The sequence below is a fragment of the Saccostrea cucullata genome, unplaced genomic scaffold, assembly GCF_032062105.1.
Source record: "Saccostrea cucullata isolate Sc308-1 unplaced genomic scaffold, CSIRO_AGI_Scuc_v1 ctg4291, whole genome shotgun sequence".
NCBI classification, from domain to species: domain Eukaryota; kingdom Metazoa; phylum Mollusca; class Bivalvia; order Ostreida; family Ostreidae; genus Saccostrea; species Saccostrea cuccullata.
In genome coordinates, this window is record NW_026930738.1 from 12,354 (window position 1) to 34,416 (window position 22,063).

The following is a 22,063-nucleotide window of genomic DNA, read 5'->3' on the forward strand; positions in this document are numbered from 1 at the left end:
AACCATATTAACTATTCTCCCTAGTTAAAAAATACATTCAAAGAAATTACTTTTCAAAATAATTGGACTGTTTTTATGCTGTTGACTCGAATATGTTTTAGTCTTTCTAATTATTAGTATACATTCCAAATACTGTTGAAGTATCATGGTGCATTGCAAAGCAGTGTTTTGATATTTTATTGGTCTCATTAATCCATGAACAAACATTTTGTCTGCCAATCGATTTTATGTGAATCTTCTTTATATCGAGGGACCCATGAAATTACGCCCTCAAGAACCAGTACAATTTTGCTTACTTGTATTACTGTAAAGTAATTATTCTACTCTTTCGCACGAAACCTTGATAAATGTTTTGAATTTTATACATATGACCCGAATTTTTTCGTGAAAGCAACACTTTCAATAATAAATTTATATAAGCATTTCAAGAGGTAAATCCTAATTATAATAAATAAATGCATAAATAAATGCTTTGAAAAAATATCACTTAATAATATTAGTTAGTACAGTGTATGTTAGACATTAATTACAGTAACATCGATTGAATATTGAATTTTCCTTTCAGAGTGTTTTTAATCTGTAAAAAAACACCCCAAAGAATGTCTTCTGGACCAGACGCTGGTGACCGTTCCAGGTTTGCCAAACTGGGAATGGCAATAAACGAAGAATTAACCCAGGCCTGTAGAGATGTCTTAGAAATGGAGGTACCTCCGGGGCTTGTCTATAACAAAGTGAAATCGTCATCGGTTTATAAAAACATACGCCCCGAGCAAGAACTTCGTCTTATAGGTGCCAAAACAGATGGTTATAAACAATTTGATATTACATTGTTATATACTCTGATACGAAACGTATGTACAAAGATTCCTCGTCCAACAAAAGGTTGGGGTGGAAACACGATGCCGGCAATCGGACAAATAACGACCGGTGATGACGTTGAGAGAATCAGATTGTTACGAAACAGCATGTTTGGACACATAAGCTCGGCTTCTACCTCAAAGACAGATTTTGATAACACGTGGTCAGTCATAACAGATATCTGCCAAAGATTGCAAACGTGCACAAAGAAAGACTACATTTCTGGTCTTAGTAACATTCAAAGACAGACCTTGGAAGAGGAAAACGAAACAACAGTCATAGAAAAACTTAGAGAAGATTATAAGAATAACCAATGTTTAATGGAAAAGATGTCTTTCTTGGAGCAGGATTTGTTAGAGTCGAAATTAAAATCGGAAAACAAAGGTTAATATTATGCCTACTGTTATTCAGATAAATACTATGTACGATATATGGCGGAAGTTTGTATTACAAGTTAACATAAATTTGATAATTGTATTTAAATTAAGATTGCAACAATATGTTTCAAAACTGAAATGAAAAGAAGTAAATGGAATACATTTAATTTTAAAAGATTTAAAGCTTTAACGAAAAATATAATTTTGATAATAACATTTCACATTTTTACACTTTATTTGAAATGACATATTTGTTACAGAAAATACACTGGTAAAAGACATTCTGCAGAATTGGCAAGAAGAAGACATTGCCTTCATTCCTACAAGAGCAAGTGAAGTGGTTGAGGAAAAGCTTAAAAGTCAGAACCTAATCGCGCTGGTTGGTAATTCTGGTTCCGGAAAATCTGCAATAATTCAACATATTGCTCTCAAGTATAAAGAGCGTGGATGGAATGTCATACCGGTGAATAAGGTGGAAGAAATAAAAACGATCTGTTCAAATGGAGTCTCAGAAACTCGGTTTTTGTTCGTTTTCAATGATCCTTTAGGTAAGGAATCTTTGGATGAAATTTCATATCATTCATGGAAAAGTTTTGAGGAAATGCTAGAGATGTGCTTGAAGAGAAATAAATTATTGATTTCATGTAGACGATGCGTCTTTTATGACAAGAGAGTCAAGGGTATCCTAGTGGATGAATCTACTGCAGTAGAAATTGACAACGAAGAAAATGGGCTCACGGTTGAAGAGAAAAGAGCAATTTTTTACCAGTATTCACAGAATATGAAATTAACCCAAAATATTGAAACTGAAATACTCAAAACAGATGCTTACTTTCCATTGCTTTGTAAGCTTTTTTCAAGGGAGGCAAACTACAAAGAAAAAGGAGTTGATTTCTTTAAAAATCCGTACAAATTTATTAAACGGGAAATTGAAATTTGGAAGAAAACAGACAAAAAGAAATTTTGCTCTCTTATGTTGATTGTAGCTTTTAAAAACAACCTGAAAATAGATACCATTGTAAGAAGCGATATTTCCATGATGAAATATAAAGAAATTTTAGGAATGTGTGAGTTACAAGAAAACACACATATTTCAGTCATTCGCAGCACTCTAAATGAATTGAAAGGATCTTATGTTAAACGTGTCGGACATGGCTTCCAATTCCTTCATGACTTTGTTATGGAGATAACGACTCTAGTATTTGGTATTGATTGTCCACAAGGGACAATGCAGTACGCTGATAGTGGTTTTCTACGACGCGGAGTGAGGATAGAGGACGATACAGAAGAAGAAGATCGCGATCCCTTCACTGTTTACCTGCCTGAAGAGTACATTGGTGATCTTGTGGACAGGTTTATCATTGACATGCAAACAGAACGACTTATAGATGTTCTACTCAATCCATGTTTAAGGAAAGAGAGTGTCATAAAAACCTTTAAAGAAAAAGTTGATTCACTTGAAAAACTACTTGTCAGAATAAAATGGAAAATAGACAGATCGGAATTTCCAAACGCATTTGAAGGCGCTGGTTTGTCAAAAATTCGTTTCCTTGATTGGAAAGATGAAATATGCCCCTTGGTCGGATTCATTATTTTTTGTCATAATGAGATTTCTTCATTTTTCTTGAAAGGTATCTCTGAAACGAAGTTGAAAGAATATCCTATATTTTCTGCATTGTGTGCAAATAGCGATTTAAACCTAATAGATTATCTCAGCGAGGAATATAAAAAAGCATCAATAATGGAAATGTGGGGTAGTTATTTACCAATTCACATTGCTTCTGTATTCCATAATTTTTCAATAATTCAAGAATTAGTAAAGTTTGCTGCCAATGTCAACAAGTTTACAACTTATGGGAACTGGACTCCATTAATGTTAGCTGCTGCAAATGACGACGAACATTTGAGAGAGACTGGACTTCATACAAAAGAGGGAGAAAGACGTAATAAAACCATTCTTTGCCTATTAAACAACGGTGCCGACATCAATCTGTGTAATAAGAATGGATCAAGCCCTCTTCTTGGAGCTTGTGAATTTGGGAATGATAGCACCGTACAACTGTTACTGAACAAAGGATCCGACATCAATTTAAGTAACAAGAATGGATTCAGTCCTCTTTATAAAGCTTGTCAAAATGGACATGCTAGTACGGCACAACTGTTACTGAGCAACGGTGCCGACATCAATTTATGTAACAATAATGGAGTCAGTCCTCTTTATATAGCTTGTCAAAATGGACATGATAGCACGGTACAACTGTTACTGAACAACGGTGCAGACATCAATTTATGTGAGAAGAATGGAGCCAGTCCTCTTTATAAAGCTTGTAAAAAAGGATATGATAGCATTGTTCAGTTCTTACTGAAAGGCGGGGCCGACATCAATTTATGTAACAATAATGGAGTCAGTCCTCTTTATATAGCTTGTAAAAAAGGATATGATAGCATTGTTCAATTGTTACTGAAAGGCGGGGCCGACATCAATTTATGTAACAAGAATAGAGTAAGCTCTCTTAATATTGCTTGTCAAATTGGACATGCTAGCACAGTACAACTGTTACTGAAAGGCGGGGCCGACATTAATTTATGTAACAAAGATGGAATAAGCCCTCTCAATATAGCTTGTCAAAATGGACATGACAGCACTGTAATACTTTTACTGAACAATGGTGCTTACATCAATTTATGTGATAATGATGGAACCAGTCCTCTTTTTATAGCTTGTTACAAAGAGCATGTTAACACGGTACAACTGTTACTAAAGAATGGTGCTTACATCAATTTATGTGATAATGATGGAACCAGTCCTCTTTTTATAGCTTGTTACAAAGAGCATGTTAACACGGTACAACTGTTACTGAACAACGGTGCTGACATCAATTTATGTGATTGTGATGGCTGCAGTCCCCTACATGCAGCTTCTCACAATGGATATGATAGCATTGTTCAATTGTTACTGAACAACGATGCCGAAATTAATTTATGTAACAAGAATGGAACCAGTCCTCTGTATGTAGCTTGTCAGAATAAACATGATAGCACGGTACAACTGTTACTGAAAGGCGGGGCCGACATCAATGTATGTAACAAGTATGGAGCAAGTCCCTTTTATTTGGCTTGTTACAATGAGCATGATAGCATGGTACAATTATTACTAAATAAAGGTGCCGATATCAATTTACGTTGTGATAATGGACCCAGTCCCCTTTATTTAGCTTGTTATAATGGACATGATAGCCTGGTACAACAGCTAGTGAACAACGGTGCCAACCTTAATTTAAGTGATAATGATGGAGTCAGTCCTCTTTATATGGCTTGTCAAGGTGGACATGATGACAGAGTACAACTGTTACTGAGCAATGGTGCCGACATAAATTTATGTAATAATTATGGAGTCAATCCTCTCCACGTTGCTTGCTATTATGGACATATTAGCACGGTACAACTGTTGCTTAAAAACGGCGCAAATATCAGTTTGTGTGACAAAAGTGGAGCAAGCGCTTTGTGGATTGCTTGTCTAAATGAACATGATACCACTATACAACTGTTACTGGATAATGGCGCAGACATCAATTTAAGTGATAATAATGGAACTAGTCCTCTTTATATGTCTCGTCAAAAGGGATATGACAGCACGGTACAACTGTTACTTAACTATGGCGCTAACAAAAATTTATGTGATAATTAACGATAAGCTTTAGTTGTATCTTGTCAAAATAAACAGCTTGGCACAAATTTAACTTAACAATGGCGATGATATTGATAAATACTGGTATAACTAGTCGTCCTTTCTCTTAGGATAGTTAAAAAGATGAACATTACAGTTCTGAAAACATGAGCCATTCCAGTTTCATGATTCTGATTACTTGTCATGAACATATCATTCTCATCCGACGAATTAAGTGTTTTCTCTCGCAGGACTAATATCGAAGTTTCCAAGTGAGATTCGGAGGACATTTTTTTTTCGTGCAAACAATCAATTCGTTTCACAGTTTATAATTTTGTTGTACTGACTTATTTTAAAATGGATAATAAAAACTGGTTCTGTTGCACCGAGAGCGAATTCCATAATTCCAACGAACCGATACTTTAAGGTATCCGATCCATACTAGTAATATCCTCAGATTCAATGAATTTGAATGCATAAGATATACATGTATATTTATTGGCTAAATATTCAGCATATGGAGACATAATCTTAAAGTTTTAGTCTCAATATATAAGAGCGGAATTAGTCCTAGACTATTTTTTTTTTACCTTGAGGCGTCCTTGAAGAGTTATCCCCCTTTACTTTTAATCAATAAAATTTAATTTTAAAAAAATTATCCGAAGAAAAAATATTTTTTAATCGTTTTTCTATTCTGAACAATTATATGCATCTTTCCACCATTACAATTTTTTTAATGTTTAAATTTTTATTTTAAAAAAAATTTGCTTTTTCCCCATAGACCTAAATGCATTCTTAATTACTTTATAAATTAATTACCGCTCGGGTAATTAAATTTTGGAAAAAATTATCCTGGTAAATCCTTTTCTAATCTAAACAGCTTTGTTTTAGAGTATTTAATATAGGATGGATATTTAAGGTTAGAAAATTATGTCCTTTTATGGATTGGATACCTTAAAATACACCTGTACTTGCAATTGCATTTAGGTATACCCTTATTATCTATTATGTGTTTATTATTTTTGTGAAGATTACTATGTTATAGTTTGATTATTGAGATGTGATTAGCCGTCTTAAATAATAAAATGTTGCTATTAACAAAAACTTTGTTTTATCAGTATGTATAATCATCTGAATTTGTTGACACCACTTTATAATTAGGTCATGATTATATAAGAGTTGTTTCTATACATGAAATATCGTTACCATGAAAATGCATATCAGTGTCATCATCAAACATATCAATAATACGATGTTTAACAGACAATGGTAAATCATCAATATACAACAGAAACAACAAAGGGCCTAATATAGAGCCCTGTGGCACACCTGGTGAGACTTGCAGTGATTCAGATGTGTACGCACCAATTTGTACACTTTGCGTCGATCATATAAGTATGATTGAAACCATTTAATTGATATTGGATCGAAGTGATAGCATTGGAGTGTTCTGATTAGTATATCATGATTAACAAGATCAAATGCTAAAATCCAAATAAGTAATGCCGACAAAGTTTCGTCACAGTTTATCTTTTCAATTTGTCTGATTCAAAAGTAGTAAACAAAAGATTATGTAATTTTTTTTTGAATTTGGGCAAAATGCTCATTAAAGGGAAATGTAATATCCTGTAAATTATCGAGATGTAAACTGTTATAATATTATATTGGAGGGAGACGAGTTTTTGCCTGATTTGTAGGACAGCGGTTTAAGTGACCCCGCATTACCCTTGAAGTAGAACTATTTTCAATTATTTCCTTATAATATGTAAATTTTGCATAATTTATTAAAAATGTGACTTTCTTCCCCCATGTCTTCCTGTTTATGAATTTGATCTCGTAAATTCCTATAGCATTATTTCTGGAGTTACATGTAATCATATACTGTAAAAGTGGTTATTTACGCGAGGAGGAAATTTGCAGTACTTAAGCGGTAAACTAAGAACTACGTAAAATACCCCCGCGCGTATGGTCACAAAATAATTTCAAACTTCTGGAATAATTCTCGATCAATACCGGTACTTATACTGTTAGACCGATATTTGTTTTGATGTGCTGAAAAATTACTTGAAAATAGTCTAGATGATTCATTTGTTATAAAGTGTAAAATTTTTAAACAAAACTTTTTTTAAAAATGCTATCCCAACCCTCATTGATTTTTAAACTCTATATATGTTTTAACATTTAATGAAAGACACAAATGATATTCGTACAAAAAATGGAGAGAAGAACCAGAGACCATAAAACTTCATTTTTCAAAAAAAAAAAAACAAAAAAACAAAAAAAAAAACAAAAAAAACGTGTAAATGCAGTTAAAATCCAATTTGTATTTTTGGCGATGATAGCTCTGTAGTATGATTTAGTTGTATTTGATAGAGGTCATGATTATAAGTTGTTTCATTGCATGAAATATCGTTACCATAAAAATGCATTGTAGTGTTCTGATTAGTATATCATGATTAACAAGTCTTAGAGCAAATGCTTTGCTAAAATCCAAATAAGTAATGCCGACAAAATTTCCTTCATTTATTGCATGCAGCCAAGTATCAATTAGTTTTGTGAGAGCTGTCTGGCAAGAAAAAAATATGTGACTTTGTTCCTCCAAAAATTTAACTTCTCCATGTCTCCCTTTTTATGAAATTGATCTTATAAATTCCTAACATTATTTGTGGAGTTACATGTAACCATATTCATATAGTGCGAAATTCTGATTTTACACGCGTTGTTACACCCCTACTAATGTGTTCGGAACCTTTTATTTTTCTGTATTCTGCAAATTATAAAACCCAATGAGTTCAGAGTAGCTCTGGCAGTGGCTCTGGCGAGAGTTATAGCGAGACTTTAGCGAGATAGGGTAAAATATTCACGGAAATGTGGCTAGGAAGTGGCTAGCACGTGGAGCCATGGTAAACAGAAAAGATATGTTGCGTTTCAGTTTTCACCATCCTAGAATCAGCTGATAATGACTGTAGAAATGTACATCAATCCAACGATTTCTGTTACAATCATTCAAACTTAAATAAGTATTCTCTATAATTCAGTTTTCTGCAGTCATGAATTTACATTTCTTTTTGGACAAATATTTTTTGCATGGAAACTGGGACTATATTTTTTGGCGTCAGATTCGCAAATGAGGCACCAGCATGCTTTTAACAGACCAATCAGCTGAATGAGTATTGCATTATGGGTTAGTACGAATACTACAGGAATTTTACCCTTGAAAAAAGGAAAATCTTACGATAAATGAAAAGCATTTTAAAAGATTCTATTTTCATGCTCATAATGACAAACGATTCATTTCTAATATAAACGGTGGAAGTCTAGGTCTCTGAAAGTCATACTGTACTGCAAAAGCGATTTGCGTCTGTATTAATCCCTTTGTTGTACTATCGGTGAATACAATTGCCCGGTGGATTCCCTGACCGAACACGTGATCACGAACGTAAACAAAGTTTTGTTCATTTAAATGCATAACAAATGCTGCTCGTGTTCCTTACCCTTGAAGCGCTGGTTTTCTGAACTAAACACATACTACATTTTATTAAACATTTTCTTTTCAGATAACAACATTAAAGCCCGTAATATCTTTCATGGTTTCTTATATTGTATTTTGTTCGTAAGAACATTTTTTTTATTTTGCAGTCCATTGACATGATCCTAGATTGACCTGAGCTACGTGTTCGAAGTAAAATGTAAACATGCATTTGGCGTAAACGTTGCTATTTATTCAACGATTGGTCACTTGCTCGTGGAACGATTCTCTGTGCGCATTTATAACAATAGCCATATAAGGCAAACAAAGGTTTGTCAGACTGGTGTAGATGATAATACACATTTTTTACGATGCAGCGAATCGGTCACTAGCGAACTCTAATTTTCACCGAAAAGATATTGTTATTTGAACACCCCTCTTTTAGCCACCCTCTTTCTTTTGAAAATCATGAAAGTCTTTCAGAAAGATCTGGAAACATTTATTACAGGACATGTTTTCAAAGTAACAGGCTATAGCAATATCATGTTTACTGCCATTTTTATTTATAAAACCGGTTCTACCCTACTACCTTTGAATAGGTCAACCTAAACCACGTGTCTTGAATTTAAATCACAATAACATTAGTAGGGGTGTGTTAGCCCGGGGTTCATCGCTCGTAGAGCAATGCCCGGCTTTTGCGACGGTGTTCAACCGGAAATGCTGCTTCATCACCACCAAATTAAAACTACGAGTAAGAATATATTACGTTTGCGCAATCACCTCTGAGGCAATAAAAACAATGAATATTTAATAGACTTTAAAATTTATCTGAAATTGTCGCAAAATAATTATAATAAAATACCTTCTATCGTCTTCGACGATTAATCAATTGCTTAAAATATGCGAAAGGTATTTATCAGGTATCCATGTCTGCGTCGTACTCTATAAATAAAGGTTGTACTATCACTGTATCAGGTTATCACAAATGCAGGAAACATCATTAATGACTTGATGTACGCTTTGATGCAAAACTCCCCGCTGGGGACACATATATGTGCATAATCGTTTGACCTTAAATAATCTTGCTGCATTGTTTATTAACTGTTGTTGGTATATAAAACCCCGAAACGACAAAAATTTTAAGCTTTATATTCTAGTTTTTACTTTTGCATGCTCATTGATTATAGCATTGAAAATATCATTTAAAAAGATTTAAAATGTCATTTAAGGTTTTTTAGTAGAATTAATTCATTTGCATTGTTTAAATCAAACGAAAAATCTGTTTCATTAAAATTTTTTGAAGTCACTATGTTGTATTTCAATATGTTTGCCCTTTGCGTTGAATGCTGTTAGATCTTTCTGTGGCACATATAGGATAAGACACCGCTACAGGGGGTACTACTTTTAGCTCACCTGAGCCAAAGGCTCAAGTGAGCTTTTCTGATCACAATTTGTCCGTTGTTTGTCGTCGTTGTCGTTGTAAACTTTTCACATTTTCGACTTCTCAAGAACCACTGGGCCAATTTCAACCAAACTTGCCACAAAGCATCCTTGCGTAAAGGGGATTCAAGATTCTTCAAATGAAGGGTCACGCCCTCATTCAAAGGGAGATAATTAGGAATTAATGAAAATTTGGTGGTATGTTTTAAAAATCTTCTTCTCAAGAACCACTTTGCAAGGAAAGATGAAACTTATGGGGAAACATCCTCAGGTAGTAAAGATTCAAATTTGTTCAAATCATGACCCCCGGGGGTAGGGCGGGGCCGCAATGGCCGACCAAAGTTTTACATTGAAATATATAGGAAAATTCTTTAAAAATCTTCTTCTCAAGAATTACAAAGCCATAATTGATCATATTTATATGGAAGAACCCTCAGGTAGTGTAGATTCAAGTTTGTTTTAATCATGACCCCCTGGGGGAGGGCGGGGCCGCAATAGCCGACCAAAGTTTTACATAGAAATATATAGGAAAAATCTTTAAAAATCTTCTTCTCAAGAAAAACACAGACATAATTGATCATTTTTATTTGGAAGCATCCTCAGGTAGTGAAGATTCAAGTTTGTACAAATCATGACCCCCGGGGGTAGGGCGGGGCCACAATGGCCGACCAAAGTTTTACATTTAAATATATAGGAAAATTCTTTAAAAATCTTCTTCTCAAGATTAATAAAGCCATATTTGATCATATTTATATGTAAGCATCTTCAGGTAGTTTAGATTCAAGTTTGCTCAAATCATGACCCCTGAGGGTAGGGCGGGGCCACAATGGCCGACCAAAGTTTTACATAGAAATATATAGGATATTTTTAAAAAAAATCATCTTATCAAGATCTTATCAAGAATTGCAAAGCCATGATTGGTTTTGGGACTACTTTTGGATTTAATCTATTCAATAATAAACCAATTTCTACATTTTCCTAGCTACAGTGCTCGGGTGAGCGATGTGGCCCATGGGCCTCTTGTTCACATATGTTAGCAGAGTGCACAGTGAAGAAAAAATAATGAGAGTTTTAGAGCTATTATTACGAGGGCTGTTCGGAAATTATTGAGACACTGTATATATTTTTCTTTTTAATAATTTTTCAATAAAAACTGCATATCTGTTGGACAAACATGCACTAGGCATTAATAAAAGCAAGAAATATATAGGAAATATTATATTTCGTCTTTTCAATGGTATTTCAATGTGTCCATGGTAGCTAGGGTACCTGGCGCAGTCACGAAATGGGATACTTGTATTGAAAATGTGTAATAACAACGTTCAAACAGCCGGTGAACCCATAGTAAGAAAGAAATTAATTCAGCTGATGTATGTAACTTGTGATTTTCATTTTTTATTTTTTCAATCATATTTATTCTAACTTTATTTATGCAAGTTAGTCGTAATTTTGAACAGAAATAAGGAGATAATGAAACAAATTTAAGCGTGGTAAAGAAAATCTAAAAACGACGGCAAAATGGATTTTGACGTCAAGGCGGAGCAGCGAACATCATCTAAAATTCATTGTAGTGCTATGGAGAACTCTTTTCCAGACTGGAAAACCTGTTAAACAATAGCGATGAAAACAATATGTCCAAGACTTTTTATCTCACCTGAGCCGAAGGCTCAAGTGAGCTTTTCTGATCACATTTTGTCCGGCGTCCGTCTGTCCGTCTGTCTGTCTGTAAACTTTTCACATTTTCGACTTCTTCTCAAGAACCGCTGGGCCAATTTCAACCAAACTTGCCACAAAGTATCCTTGGGTGAAGGGGATTCAAGTTTGTTCAAATGAAGGGCCACACCCTTATTCAAGAGGAGATAATTGGGAATTAATGAAAATTTAGTGGTATATTTTAAAAATCTTCTTCTCAAGAACCACTGTGCCAGGAAAGATGAAACTTATGGGGAAACATCCTCAGGTAGTGTAGATTCAAGTTTGTTCAAATCATGACCCCCGGGGGTAGGGCGGGGCCAAAATGGCCGACCAAAGTTTTACATAGAAATATATAGGAAAATTCTTTAAAAATCTTCTTCTCACGAATGTCAAAGCCATAATTCATCTTAATTATATGGTCAAGTTTGTTCAAATCATGACCCCCCGGGTAAGGGCGGGGCCAAAATGGCCGACCAAAGTTTTACATAGAAATATATAGGAAAATTCTTTAAAAATCTTCTTCTCAAGAATGACAAAGCCATAATTCATCATATTTACATGGGAACATGCTCAGGTAGTGTAGATTCAAGTTTGTTCAAATCATGACCCCCGGGGGTAGGGCGGGGCCAAAATGGCCGACCAAAGTTTTACATAGAAATATATAGGAAAATTCTTTAAAAATCTTCTTCTCAAGAATGTCAAAGCCATAATTCATCACATTTATATGGAAGCATGCTCAGGTAGTGTAGATTCAAGTTTGTTCAAATCATGACCCCCGGCGGTAGGGCGGGGCCAAAATGGCCGACCAATGTTTTACATAGAAATATATAGAAAAATTCTTTAAAAATCTTCTTCTCAAGAATGACAAAGCCATAATTCATCATATATATATGGAAGCATCCTCAGGTAGATTCAAGTTTGTTCAAAATCATGACCCCCGGGGGTAGAGCGGGGCCAAAATGGCCGACCAAAGTTTTACATAGAAATATATAGGAAAATTCTTTAAAAATCTTCTTCTCAAGAATGACAAAGCCATAATTCATCATATATATATGGAAGCATGCTCAGGTAATGTAGATTCAAGTTTGTTCAAATCATGACCCCCCGGGGTAGGGCGGGGCCAAAATGGCCGACCAAAGTTTTACATAGAAATATATAGGAAAATTCTTTAAAAATCTTCTTCTCAATCATTTTCTAAAAAATAGCAAATCCATGATTGGTAATGGGACTACTTTTGGATTTAAACTTTACAATAAAAAGCCATTTTATACTAGTCCTACCCTTGGTGCTCAGGTGAGCGATGTGGCCCATGGGCCTCTTGTTATACATTGGTATATATTTTTTCTTATCCCATGTTTACCCCTTTAACACGTGGAAGTAGACTCGTTGTGTGTTTTTAAACATAAACATCACACAACTCGTTGGATAAAAATCATATCCAACTAAAACCATGGGAGATCCGATATTTACCCATAATTCAAATGGAGTAAAATCAGAGTATAACAAAATTTCCGGGCGACCATTATTTAATACATAATTCTTTATTCAATAACTTTAAGCCATACAGCTCATCAGTATGTATAAACAATCAAATTACTCAGAAGTACTGAAAGCCGGGCTCATTTACAGGGTAATAAACAATTAAGGACCGTGGTGACAGTTTAAAATCAAGTTCAGACGTTTAGAGGATATGTTACACACAAAAATATCTCAATGGCATGTATAATATTAAGAAGTTTTAAAAATGAAATAAAATATAGCTAGAAATTAACAGCGTAAAATATTTTCCACATGTATCGTTTCGGGGTAACCGGTTTTATATACAAACAGAAGTAAATAAACACCGATGCAGCAAGATTAATTAAGGTCAAACGACTCTGCGCTGATGTGTCCTTAGCGGGGATTTTTGCATCAAGTCATTAATGATGTTCCCTGCATTTGTGTTAGCCTGATAGTACAACTTTTATTTATAGAATATGACGCAGACAGGGATACCTGGTGAAAACCTTTCGGTACTTTTGAATTGCTTTGTAAATAATTAGTCAAAGAAGCCAGGAAAAATATTTAAAAATTTAATATTTTGATAAAAATATTCGATTTACTATTCCTTATGGTGTTTGAAGGAATTTTGTTTTCTCAACAGCGGCTTGGCGTTCGTACTATATTTTTACTCGTAAACTCAATTTGGCGGTGAAGAAGGTTTACGAGAGTGCATTTATTGGGTATTTTTCATGCCAAGATTGTACTTATTGGGTACTTTTTGCTTATTGGGTATACCCAATAAGAAGTGTCGCTGAATATGCTTAAAACACCCTAATTGGGTATTTGCAGGTTAGTACCCAACAAAACTTGGACACGACGATTTGTCCAAAAAAGTGTCCAAAAAAGTTGCTTTCACGGACGCACCGTGTTTTGTTGTTTCAGTTTTACATTCGGAACTCTAAATTCTCGAGAGTTCCGAAAATCAACTTCCGTTGATCCTGATCATAACAACGTTTGTTTTCATGGAAAAAAATATGGCGACTAAGAAACACTTAATGTCAACAAGATTTTCTGATTGACAAGAGAAAAGGTAAGTTTATTCGATTAATATTTATCCATTGCTGGGTTCTTGTTTAAGGAAAATAGATTTTAATGTAATTTTGAAAACAATTGTGCACAAAATTAAAATAGATATATCGGAACAATTAATCCTAAGTTGCACTTGTTTGTATTTTGAATTTTCTCTGTCTTTTTAACTCTCTTGAGGGCGAGAAGTATTTAGTAAATGATCGTATATTGTTAGATAATCTTTAATAAATCGAAAGTGTTTATTATTTAATTTTATATCATAACCAACTAAGTATGTTCTGACAATGTATATTGGAAAGGGAAATGAAAATTTTAACAATCGTGTGTTCATAAATCAGCTGTAAATTATCGGTTCATGTAGACAGTATTACAATCGCAAAGTGAGCTGAGATGATGATAAATGGGATAATTGACAACAACTAAATAATTGTATGTAAGTTTATCTCATCTGATATGTAACTTAAGAGATTCATTGTATTACTGAAAAACTTTCAGTCAAAACAGTGCTTCTTTCTGTCTTTGATTTTGACTGAGTGTCTGTATTTTTGAAAAAATTTTAAATGTCAAAATATGCTTGTTTCTGTCTTTTCATTTTAGGATTGAGCAAGTCAAAATTGTTTAAACTTTTGAAAAAAACTTTATGTTTTTTCAGGGATAAAAAAGCAATTTGCATTTTGGGAAAAAATAATACTGAAATTGATATAAATTATTGTTTTTGTCATTTGTTTTAATTAATTTAAAACAATACTGAAATTGATATAGGGCTACTATAACTATTTCACATGATGGGTGTGTAATTAGCATCGCGCTACACCCGGGGCTTCCATTTTTGAGGATGGGGCTAGTGGTTTTCTGCACTGAGGAATCCCCTTGGGCTATTAGGAATTTTAAAATACACATGTAATACATGAAAAGCACCACCGGTATTTTCACTCTTTTTTGCTATTAAATTCCCTAATATGGAAATATTCCAGACAGCATGCTCATATTATCCATAAATCTCCACAACTGCATCCATTTTGCAGTACTACAAGACTGATTTACTTAAAAACGATCTTTTATTTCCTAATTGAATTCCCCCCTTTCCTTTGTTTAATATAGCAATATTTGCTTGTACATATATGCCTCACAGATATCTCATTATTAAATTATATACATTCACTCAATCAGCTCAATGATAAGTGTCATGCAATTATGTAGCGTTTTTTTAAAGCCATATATGGCGTAACTGATCAAAAAATATATTTTTGAAAAATACAAAATTAAGTAAAGAAATATAGTTAATACATTTAAATTAAAGCTTTTCATACAATTCGGAGCACGGAGAACACCTCGTTTTATCTAATAATACGATTTTATCTTCTCTGTAATGTGTTATTTAAATCTTTTGTATTTTCTTCCAAGTCGGAGAAAATTCCGAGAATCCAAATTAAATTTTGATATCTTTATAACGCAATTGACTTAGATTTTGTAATTTACGGAAAATTTCTATCTTTATCATGTTTATATAAAGTAATGATACAATAATAAGTTCTTATAATTTTAGTCTAATAATTTTTATTGTACATACGCCATATATGGCTTTAAATGATTCAAGATGAAAACAAAATGATTTTTGCTTCGTTTTAATTAGAACTAGTGAATGACCAGAAAAGGAATATTTAAAATCTTTTTTTCATTTTTTTAAATCATTAATTTATATATGATTAAATTTTTCTAGCGAAAATTAAATTAAACTTTAATTTTAAAAAGAATCATCTGTAGTTAATACCCTGGGGCCCGTTTCATCAAAGGTCGTACGCCCAGTCGTAGCGCTACGCCGGCGTAAAGTCGGGACTAGCACGAATATTTGCATTTCATTAAAGAGCGTATCGTTACGCCTGACTAAATTTAGGCCAAAATTTTACGTCTACTCATGGGTAGGCGTAAGTTAGGGCGTAAAGTTAAAATAAGGCCTTTTTATTAATTTTAGCGAGTTCTAAAGAAAAAGTAAGGTTCTAAGAAGAATTTAAAATACAAACAATGCATTATTTAATTATACATATTATGAAGAGGGGGAGGGGGGTGTTGTTACAACTACTTGGGGACGTAGTTGATTTGAGTAATAACGTACTCAAATAATATTTTGATAAATTTCTGCTGAGAAGAAAAGATTGTCTTATTAGAGATTTCTTACGTTTTGACAATGCATTCATACACATTTGATTGTGGTATTGTATGTCTAAGGTATTGTAAATCAATTTACATATATAACTGTATTTCTACACCCCGCTTGAAAAGCGGGACGGTACATGTATATGTACATGTATATACTATTTAGTAATCGGGATGTCCGTCCGTCCATCTGTTACGCTTTGGGGGTACCCATCTCTATCCGCAACTCCTTTCATATCACTGATTGAAATTTGGTGAAATTTTCACAGAATCTTTATTATATATTGCCATTGTGCCTTATTGTACTTTTTGATCCGACACATATTTTGGGTTTCCCACAGCAAAACATGGACACTGCCATTATATTTATATGGAAGGCGGGGGGATATCTTTTATTGAACTCATTGCTTACGGTACCTCTAGTTTCTTTTTCATTTACTAAAAAGAGACCCATTAAAACTGTCTATTTTGAAAAATATTTTCCAACAGCATATTTTCTGAAAAACAAAAATAAAAAAAAATAAAAAAAAAAACAACAAACAAAATATCGGTTTCAAAAGTATAGTTATCATCTTTCATGTAATTTTCTATATTTAAGAAAAAAAATTCAAAAAAATAATCCATCTTAAAACCAAGTTTTTGTCATGTTTGAAGAGTCCATTTCTTATTTACTTCTCGTCCACATGCGTGGATCCAGAGGGGGTCGGAGAGAGGGTTCAGAATCTCCCGAATTTGCAGATTAATTAACATTGAATGTACAGATTACTTAGTTAAGGACGAAAGTAATTATTTTCCTAGGTATCTGGGACAAGTGATGTTCCCGGCGAATCATAGACCCCAACCCAGGGAGGGGGTTGGGGTCTCATAGACAATAAGAGATTTTTGAAAGTGGTAATAAATTATTGCTTTTATAATATCGATGTAAGACGGTGATAATTACACAGTTAAGTTCAAGAATGAATTATTCCTAATTTTTTTTTTCTCAGACAAACATTGATGCAGAAGACATCTTTAATTTTCATAATTTTGTTTAAAAGAGCAAATCTTACATAGTATAAGATAATCTGAGCGCATATAAAGCACATATAAGATGAAAATATACATGTTTTTGATTTCCTGCATTACTTACATTTTAATGAAAACAAAATAAAGAGTAGCTGTAACTAAATTTTAAAGACAGAGACCACACAAGCAGAGAATTTTTGTAAGAATATCTTTGTAGTCATTTTTCCACTCCTCTCTCTCTCTCTCTCTCTCTCTCTCTCTCTCTCTCTCTCTCTCTCTCTCTCTCTCTCTCTCTCTCTCTGCGTACTTTTAAAACGGTACATCACATTTAATCTGCAGATAGTAAAGAATTTTTTTCTATAACTGAACAATTATGAATCAATTGAATTCAAAAAATGAAATCAAAAAATTAATAAATACAGAGAGGATTATCTTACATGTACCATAGTAGTAAACGTGTAAAATTTATTTCTTGACTCAAAATGTGTTCATATGTAAACCGTTTGCATTTTGTTTTCATTATTTTTGCTTGCATATACATTTCTTATTAAAATTTTTAAATCTTATTCTGTCTCAAACTTAATTATTAGTATTTGTCAGTAGAATCAGTATTTATCGAATCATGAAATTTATTATCAAAGGCGAAGTTATTAACCTGTATCAATTTCGGGAAGAGGGGGTATGGCTGTAATTAAATTTCCAAAATGAATAGTTTTGCTTAATTCCGAAATACAAGTACATGTACTGTCCTTTTCATCCTTTCAATTTATTAGACTTTTATTATTGAAATATTGTAAAAAACTAAAATTGGTTTCTTAAAAGATGCATGTCTCTTACATAACACTATAAACCCATGCATGTTTCAATTAGTGCAAGTATTAATTTATCTATAACTTGTGTTATTCTGTACTTTGACGTGCTACAATTTATACATGTTTGTACGCTTTGGGCAATGTTTATGTTTTTGCGCCTGCGCAATGCAACGTTGTCAAGGACTTAGTCCTGTGACTAAGCGTATCTTTTACGACTAGACTTACGCCACTTGGTGAAACGCAAATTACGCCCGACTAAATTTTGGCGTAATCCCCGGAAGTACGCCTAAGTTAAGGCTTAACTTTACGACTTTTGATGAAACGGGCCCCTGACTTTTTTCACGATGAACTTTTTTTCAATGTTACTTTTTAATTTTTGCCTCTATATTTGGGCTTGTCACTTTTTACTCGGGGATAGTAACTTTATTGCCACAAAGCTGTGGATTAGTACTTGATTTCCTTTATTGCACAGCGATGACTATGATTTAATAGCACAAAAAGCTAATGGGTTTACGTATGTGAATTTATATGATTAATGCTTACTTGTGATTTTAGGATAACTGGAGATAATGATTCCTTTTTTCCATTGATATTACATAAATATTTTCCTAAGTATTATGTTACAATAAATTGCTTTAGATTTTTGTTTTATAAAAGTAATCAATAATTACAATGGAAATTAAAACCATAATCATGTTCATTGAGGATTTTCAATATGTAACAGGTCAAACAGGAACTTCAATTGTGAACATTGCAGAGAACACACCCATCAGAAGATGACCCTCAGAAATAGGACAATTGTAAGTAATCAGTAAAATGAACAGGAATACTTCATGCCAACCATAAGATTTTTAGAGACATTTTCGCTTCTTAAATTAGAAGAGATAGAGGGAAAAACTTGTACATACTACATAACTACTAGGCAACCAACCTTTAACTGCAGGAAAGCTTTTGGTATGTGCAATACAGCTACATAAAACCTCTTTAGTATTCATGTTAAGTTTGAGAAAGTACCTTAGTATTTTTTCTAGTGTTTGCCAACATTTTCATGCACACTGTTTGCTTGTTTGTACTATCATTTTATTTTAAATTCTTCAGATGCCCTTTACCTTTGCCAGTTTAGAATCATTTGTTTTAAGGGCATCTGAGGGTTGGTTCCAGAACTTAATTAATTGTAAAGTAAATACTGGGGTACTATACGGTCATAGGTTATGTTAATACATGTATAACATTTTGTTCTGATAGAGGTGGCATACAGGAAAAGAAACAATACTAGATATCACTTCAAAGGAATAAAACAGCTTCATCTTGTAGGTGTATTTTATTTAAGGATCACTACTTCATGTCTGATGTGCTGAAAGTTATTCATAATCTGTTTGACTGTAATTTTTCATATTTTCAACTTCTATCCAGCTTAGTCAATTTTAATTAAATTTTGTGCAAAGCATACCCCAGGAAGGGGGGATGGAGTGTCAAGTGTGTCTCTGTCCCTGTCAATATAATTTCAAAGCAGTTAGTAAGGTTTGGGTCAATTTTAAATCCTCTTTAGCAGAACCATTGGGCTAAAAACAATACTAATGTGAAAGCTTTATCATTAAGTGTAGAGATGTTTTTGAAGATTATGTACCCCTAATGTACTGATAGTGTTACATTAGAAGTCTAAAATTTGCAAGGAATAGGTGTAAAATCTTTTTAAAATCTACTTCTTAACAATCAGAAACTAACATACTGTCTAATTAATATGCAACATCGTTTTGTGTGTTGAATGATGATTCCATTTTGATAAAATTATGGCGGATGGGGGGTAGGATGAAGATGCAGTTAGACATAGAAGAAAAAAAAAGAGTTGATAGAATTTAGTTTTTCTTCCATTTTATTTATCAATACATATTTCTGAATAAGAAATATACTTCTACTTCTTGGTTGGGTTTGATCAACATAAAGGGTGATCTTGCTGTAGTCAAGAAAAACATGTTTTATACGGCAAAGAAATGCCTTTATCTAATTGCAGAATGAATAAAATGGACAGAGGCAGAACTGAAGGAGATGCATGAAATGAGGAATATTTCAAAGATTGCCTGAGCATAACCACTGCTACTGGATAAACATATGGCAATATAAAAGAGCAGGGTCAATGGAGGTATCATACAGTATAGGCCATGAGAGACCCTGAAGAAGAAAGTATTGAACAGAAACAAAAATAAAACCATTTTGACATTTATTGAAATATAGGATCAAAGTCTTACATGTAAAATTTGGGCATGTAATGACTTTTCTCTAGCTCTAAGACTTATAACAGTGATGATTTGATTTAATATCTTTATCCCGATTTGTCGAAAAGATTTGGACATAGTGCATCAATTATTTTAAAGTTTTGATACAACGAATTCATTCATTGTACTTGTAACTGAGTTTTCTGGTGCGACACTGTTTTATCGGCTTCAAAACTAAGTTTGTGATTTCCAAACCAGATTAATGAGATCATGTAATATCTTTTAACATCGGTGACTATTTAATCCATTCTTTTACATCTCAGAAGTATTTTTATTATTACAGGGAAAATATGCATTTTACATGTATCTGTAATAAACAGGATTATAGAAATTTTCCATATACATGTAATACAACACAATCTTAGCAACTGAAGGCAAATATTTTATCAAGGGTGTGATCTATTTATCAATATGGTTTTCAGCATCTTGCTCTACCTGTAATGACTTGCTCCAAGTTCCAATATTTAAATTTAAATTTTGCAAACATGGTTATAAAATTCTTTAAAAGCCAAATAGTTTAGGCACAAAATGCTTATATATTTCCTATCATTTGTAAAGTGTACACTGAATGAGATGTGGAATGTTAGAATTAAAGTATTAAATATGTTTTGGACTTATGTATGCTTATGCAGATAAATTTGAATTCAACTAGGGAAGGTAAATGTCATACTTATTGGGTTTGCAATCTAATGCAAGAGTATAAATATCCAAGACAAATTTGACAATTTTAATGAAGGGTATAAGTAACCCAAGAAGAATTGGACAGGTAAACATCACCTGTTGGGTTTTATTCTAATGTTGGGATGTAATATCCAAGAAGAGTTGAACCAATGTCCAATACCTATTGGGTTTTCTTTCTTATGAAAAAAAATTTGAGTAACCCAAGAAGAATGTCCAATACCTTTTAGTTTATATACTATTGAAGGGATGAAGATATCCAAGAGGAATTGGACAGGTGTCCATTACATGTTGGGTAGTATTCTGATGAGGGGATTCTCAAGAAACCCAAGAATTAGACAAGTGTCCATTGCCTGTTGGGTGGGATGTAGATATCCAAGAGGAGTTGGACGGATGTCCATTACCTGTTGGATGGTATTCTGATGAAACAATTCAAGAAACCCAAGAAGAATTGGACAAGTGTCCATTACCTGTTGGGTGAGATGTAGATATCCAAGAGGAGTTGGACAGGTGTCCATTACCTGTTGGGTGGTATTCTGATGAAACAATTCAAGAAACCCAAGAAGAATTGGACAAGTGTCCATTACCTGTTGGGTGGGATGTAGATATCCAAGAGGTGAGTTGGGTGGGTATTGTCCATTACCTGTTGTTGTATTTTGGTTGAGAAACCCAGACAAGTGTCCATTACCTGTTGGGTGGGATGTAGATATCCAAGAGGAGTTGGACAGATGACCTGTTGGGTGGTATTCTGATGAAACAATTCAAGAAACCCAAGAGGAATTAGACAAGTGTCCATTGCCTGTTGGGTGGGATGTAGATATCCAAGAGGAGTTGGACAGATGTCCATTACCTGTTGGGTGGTATTCTGATGAAACAATTCAAGAAACCCAAGAAGAATTGGACAAGTGTCCATTACCTGTTGGGTGGGATGTAGATATCCAAGAGGAGTTGGACAGGTGTCCATTACCTGTTGGGTTGTTTTTTATGAGGACAATTCAAGAAACCCAAGAATTAGACAAGTGTCCATTGCCTGTTGGGTGGGATGTAGATATCCAAGAGGAGTT

The 22,063-nt window shown here is 33.6% G+C and overlaps 1 protein-coding gene and 1 long non-coding RNA gene across 2 annotated transcripts; both read left to right on the forward strand.

The window, feature by feature from the left end:
• The first annotated feature begins 571 nt into the window (after positions 1-571).
• On the forward strand, positions 572-4,923 carry LOC134229872 (ankyrin repeat domain-containing protein 17-like). The gene is made up of 3 exons (XM_062711656.1): positions 572-1,242; positions 1,496-3,625; positions 3,956-4,923. The coding sequence occupies exons 1-3, from the start codon at positions 600-602 to the stop codon at positions 4,921-4,923; spliced, it is 3,741 nt and encodes a 1,246-aa protein (XP_062567640.1). The 5' UTR covers positions 572-599.
• Positions 4,924-13,796: 8,873 nt separating this feature from the next.
• On the forward strand, positions 13,797-20,927 carry LOC134229873 (uncharacterized). Its single transcript, XR_009984245.1, has 3 exons — positions 13,797-14,078; positions 18,773-18,848; positions 20,060-20,927. It is a non-coding gene; the product is annotated as an uncharacterized LOC134229873 (long non-coding RNA).
• The last annotated feature ends 1,136 nt before the right edge of the window (positions 20,928-22,063 follow it).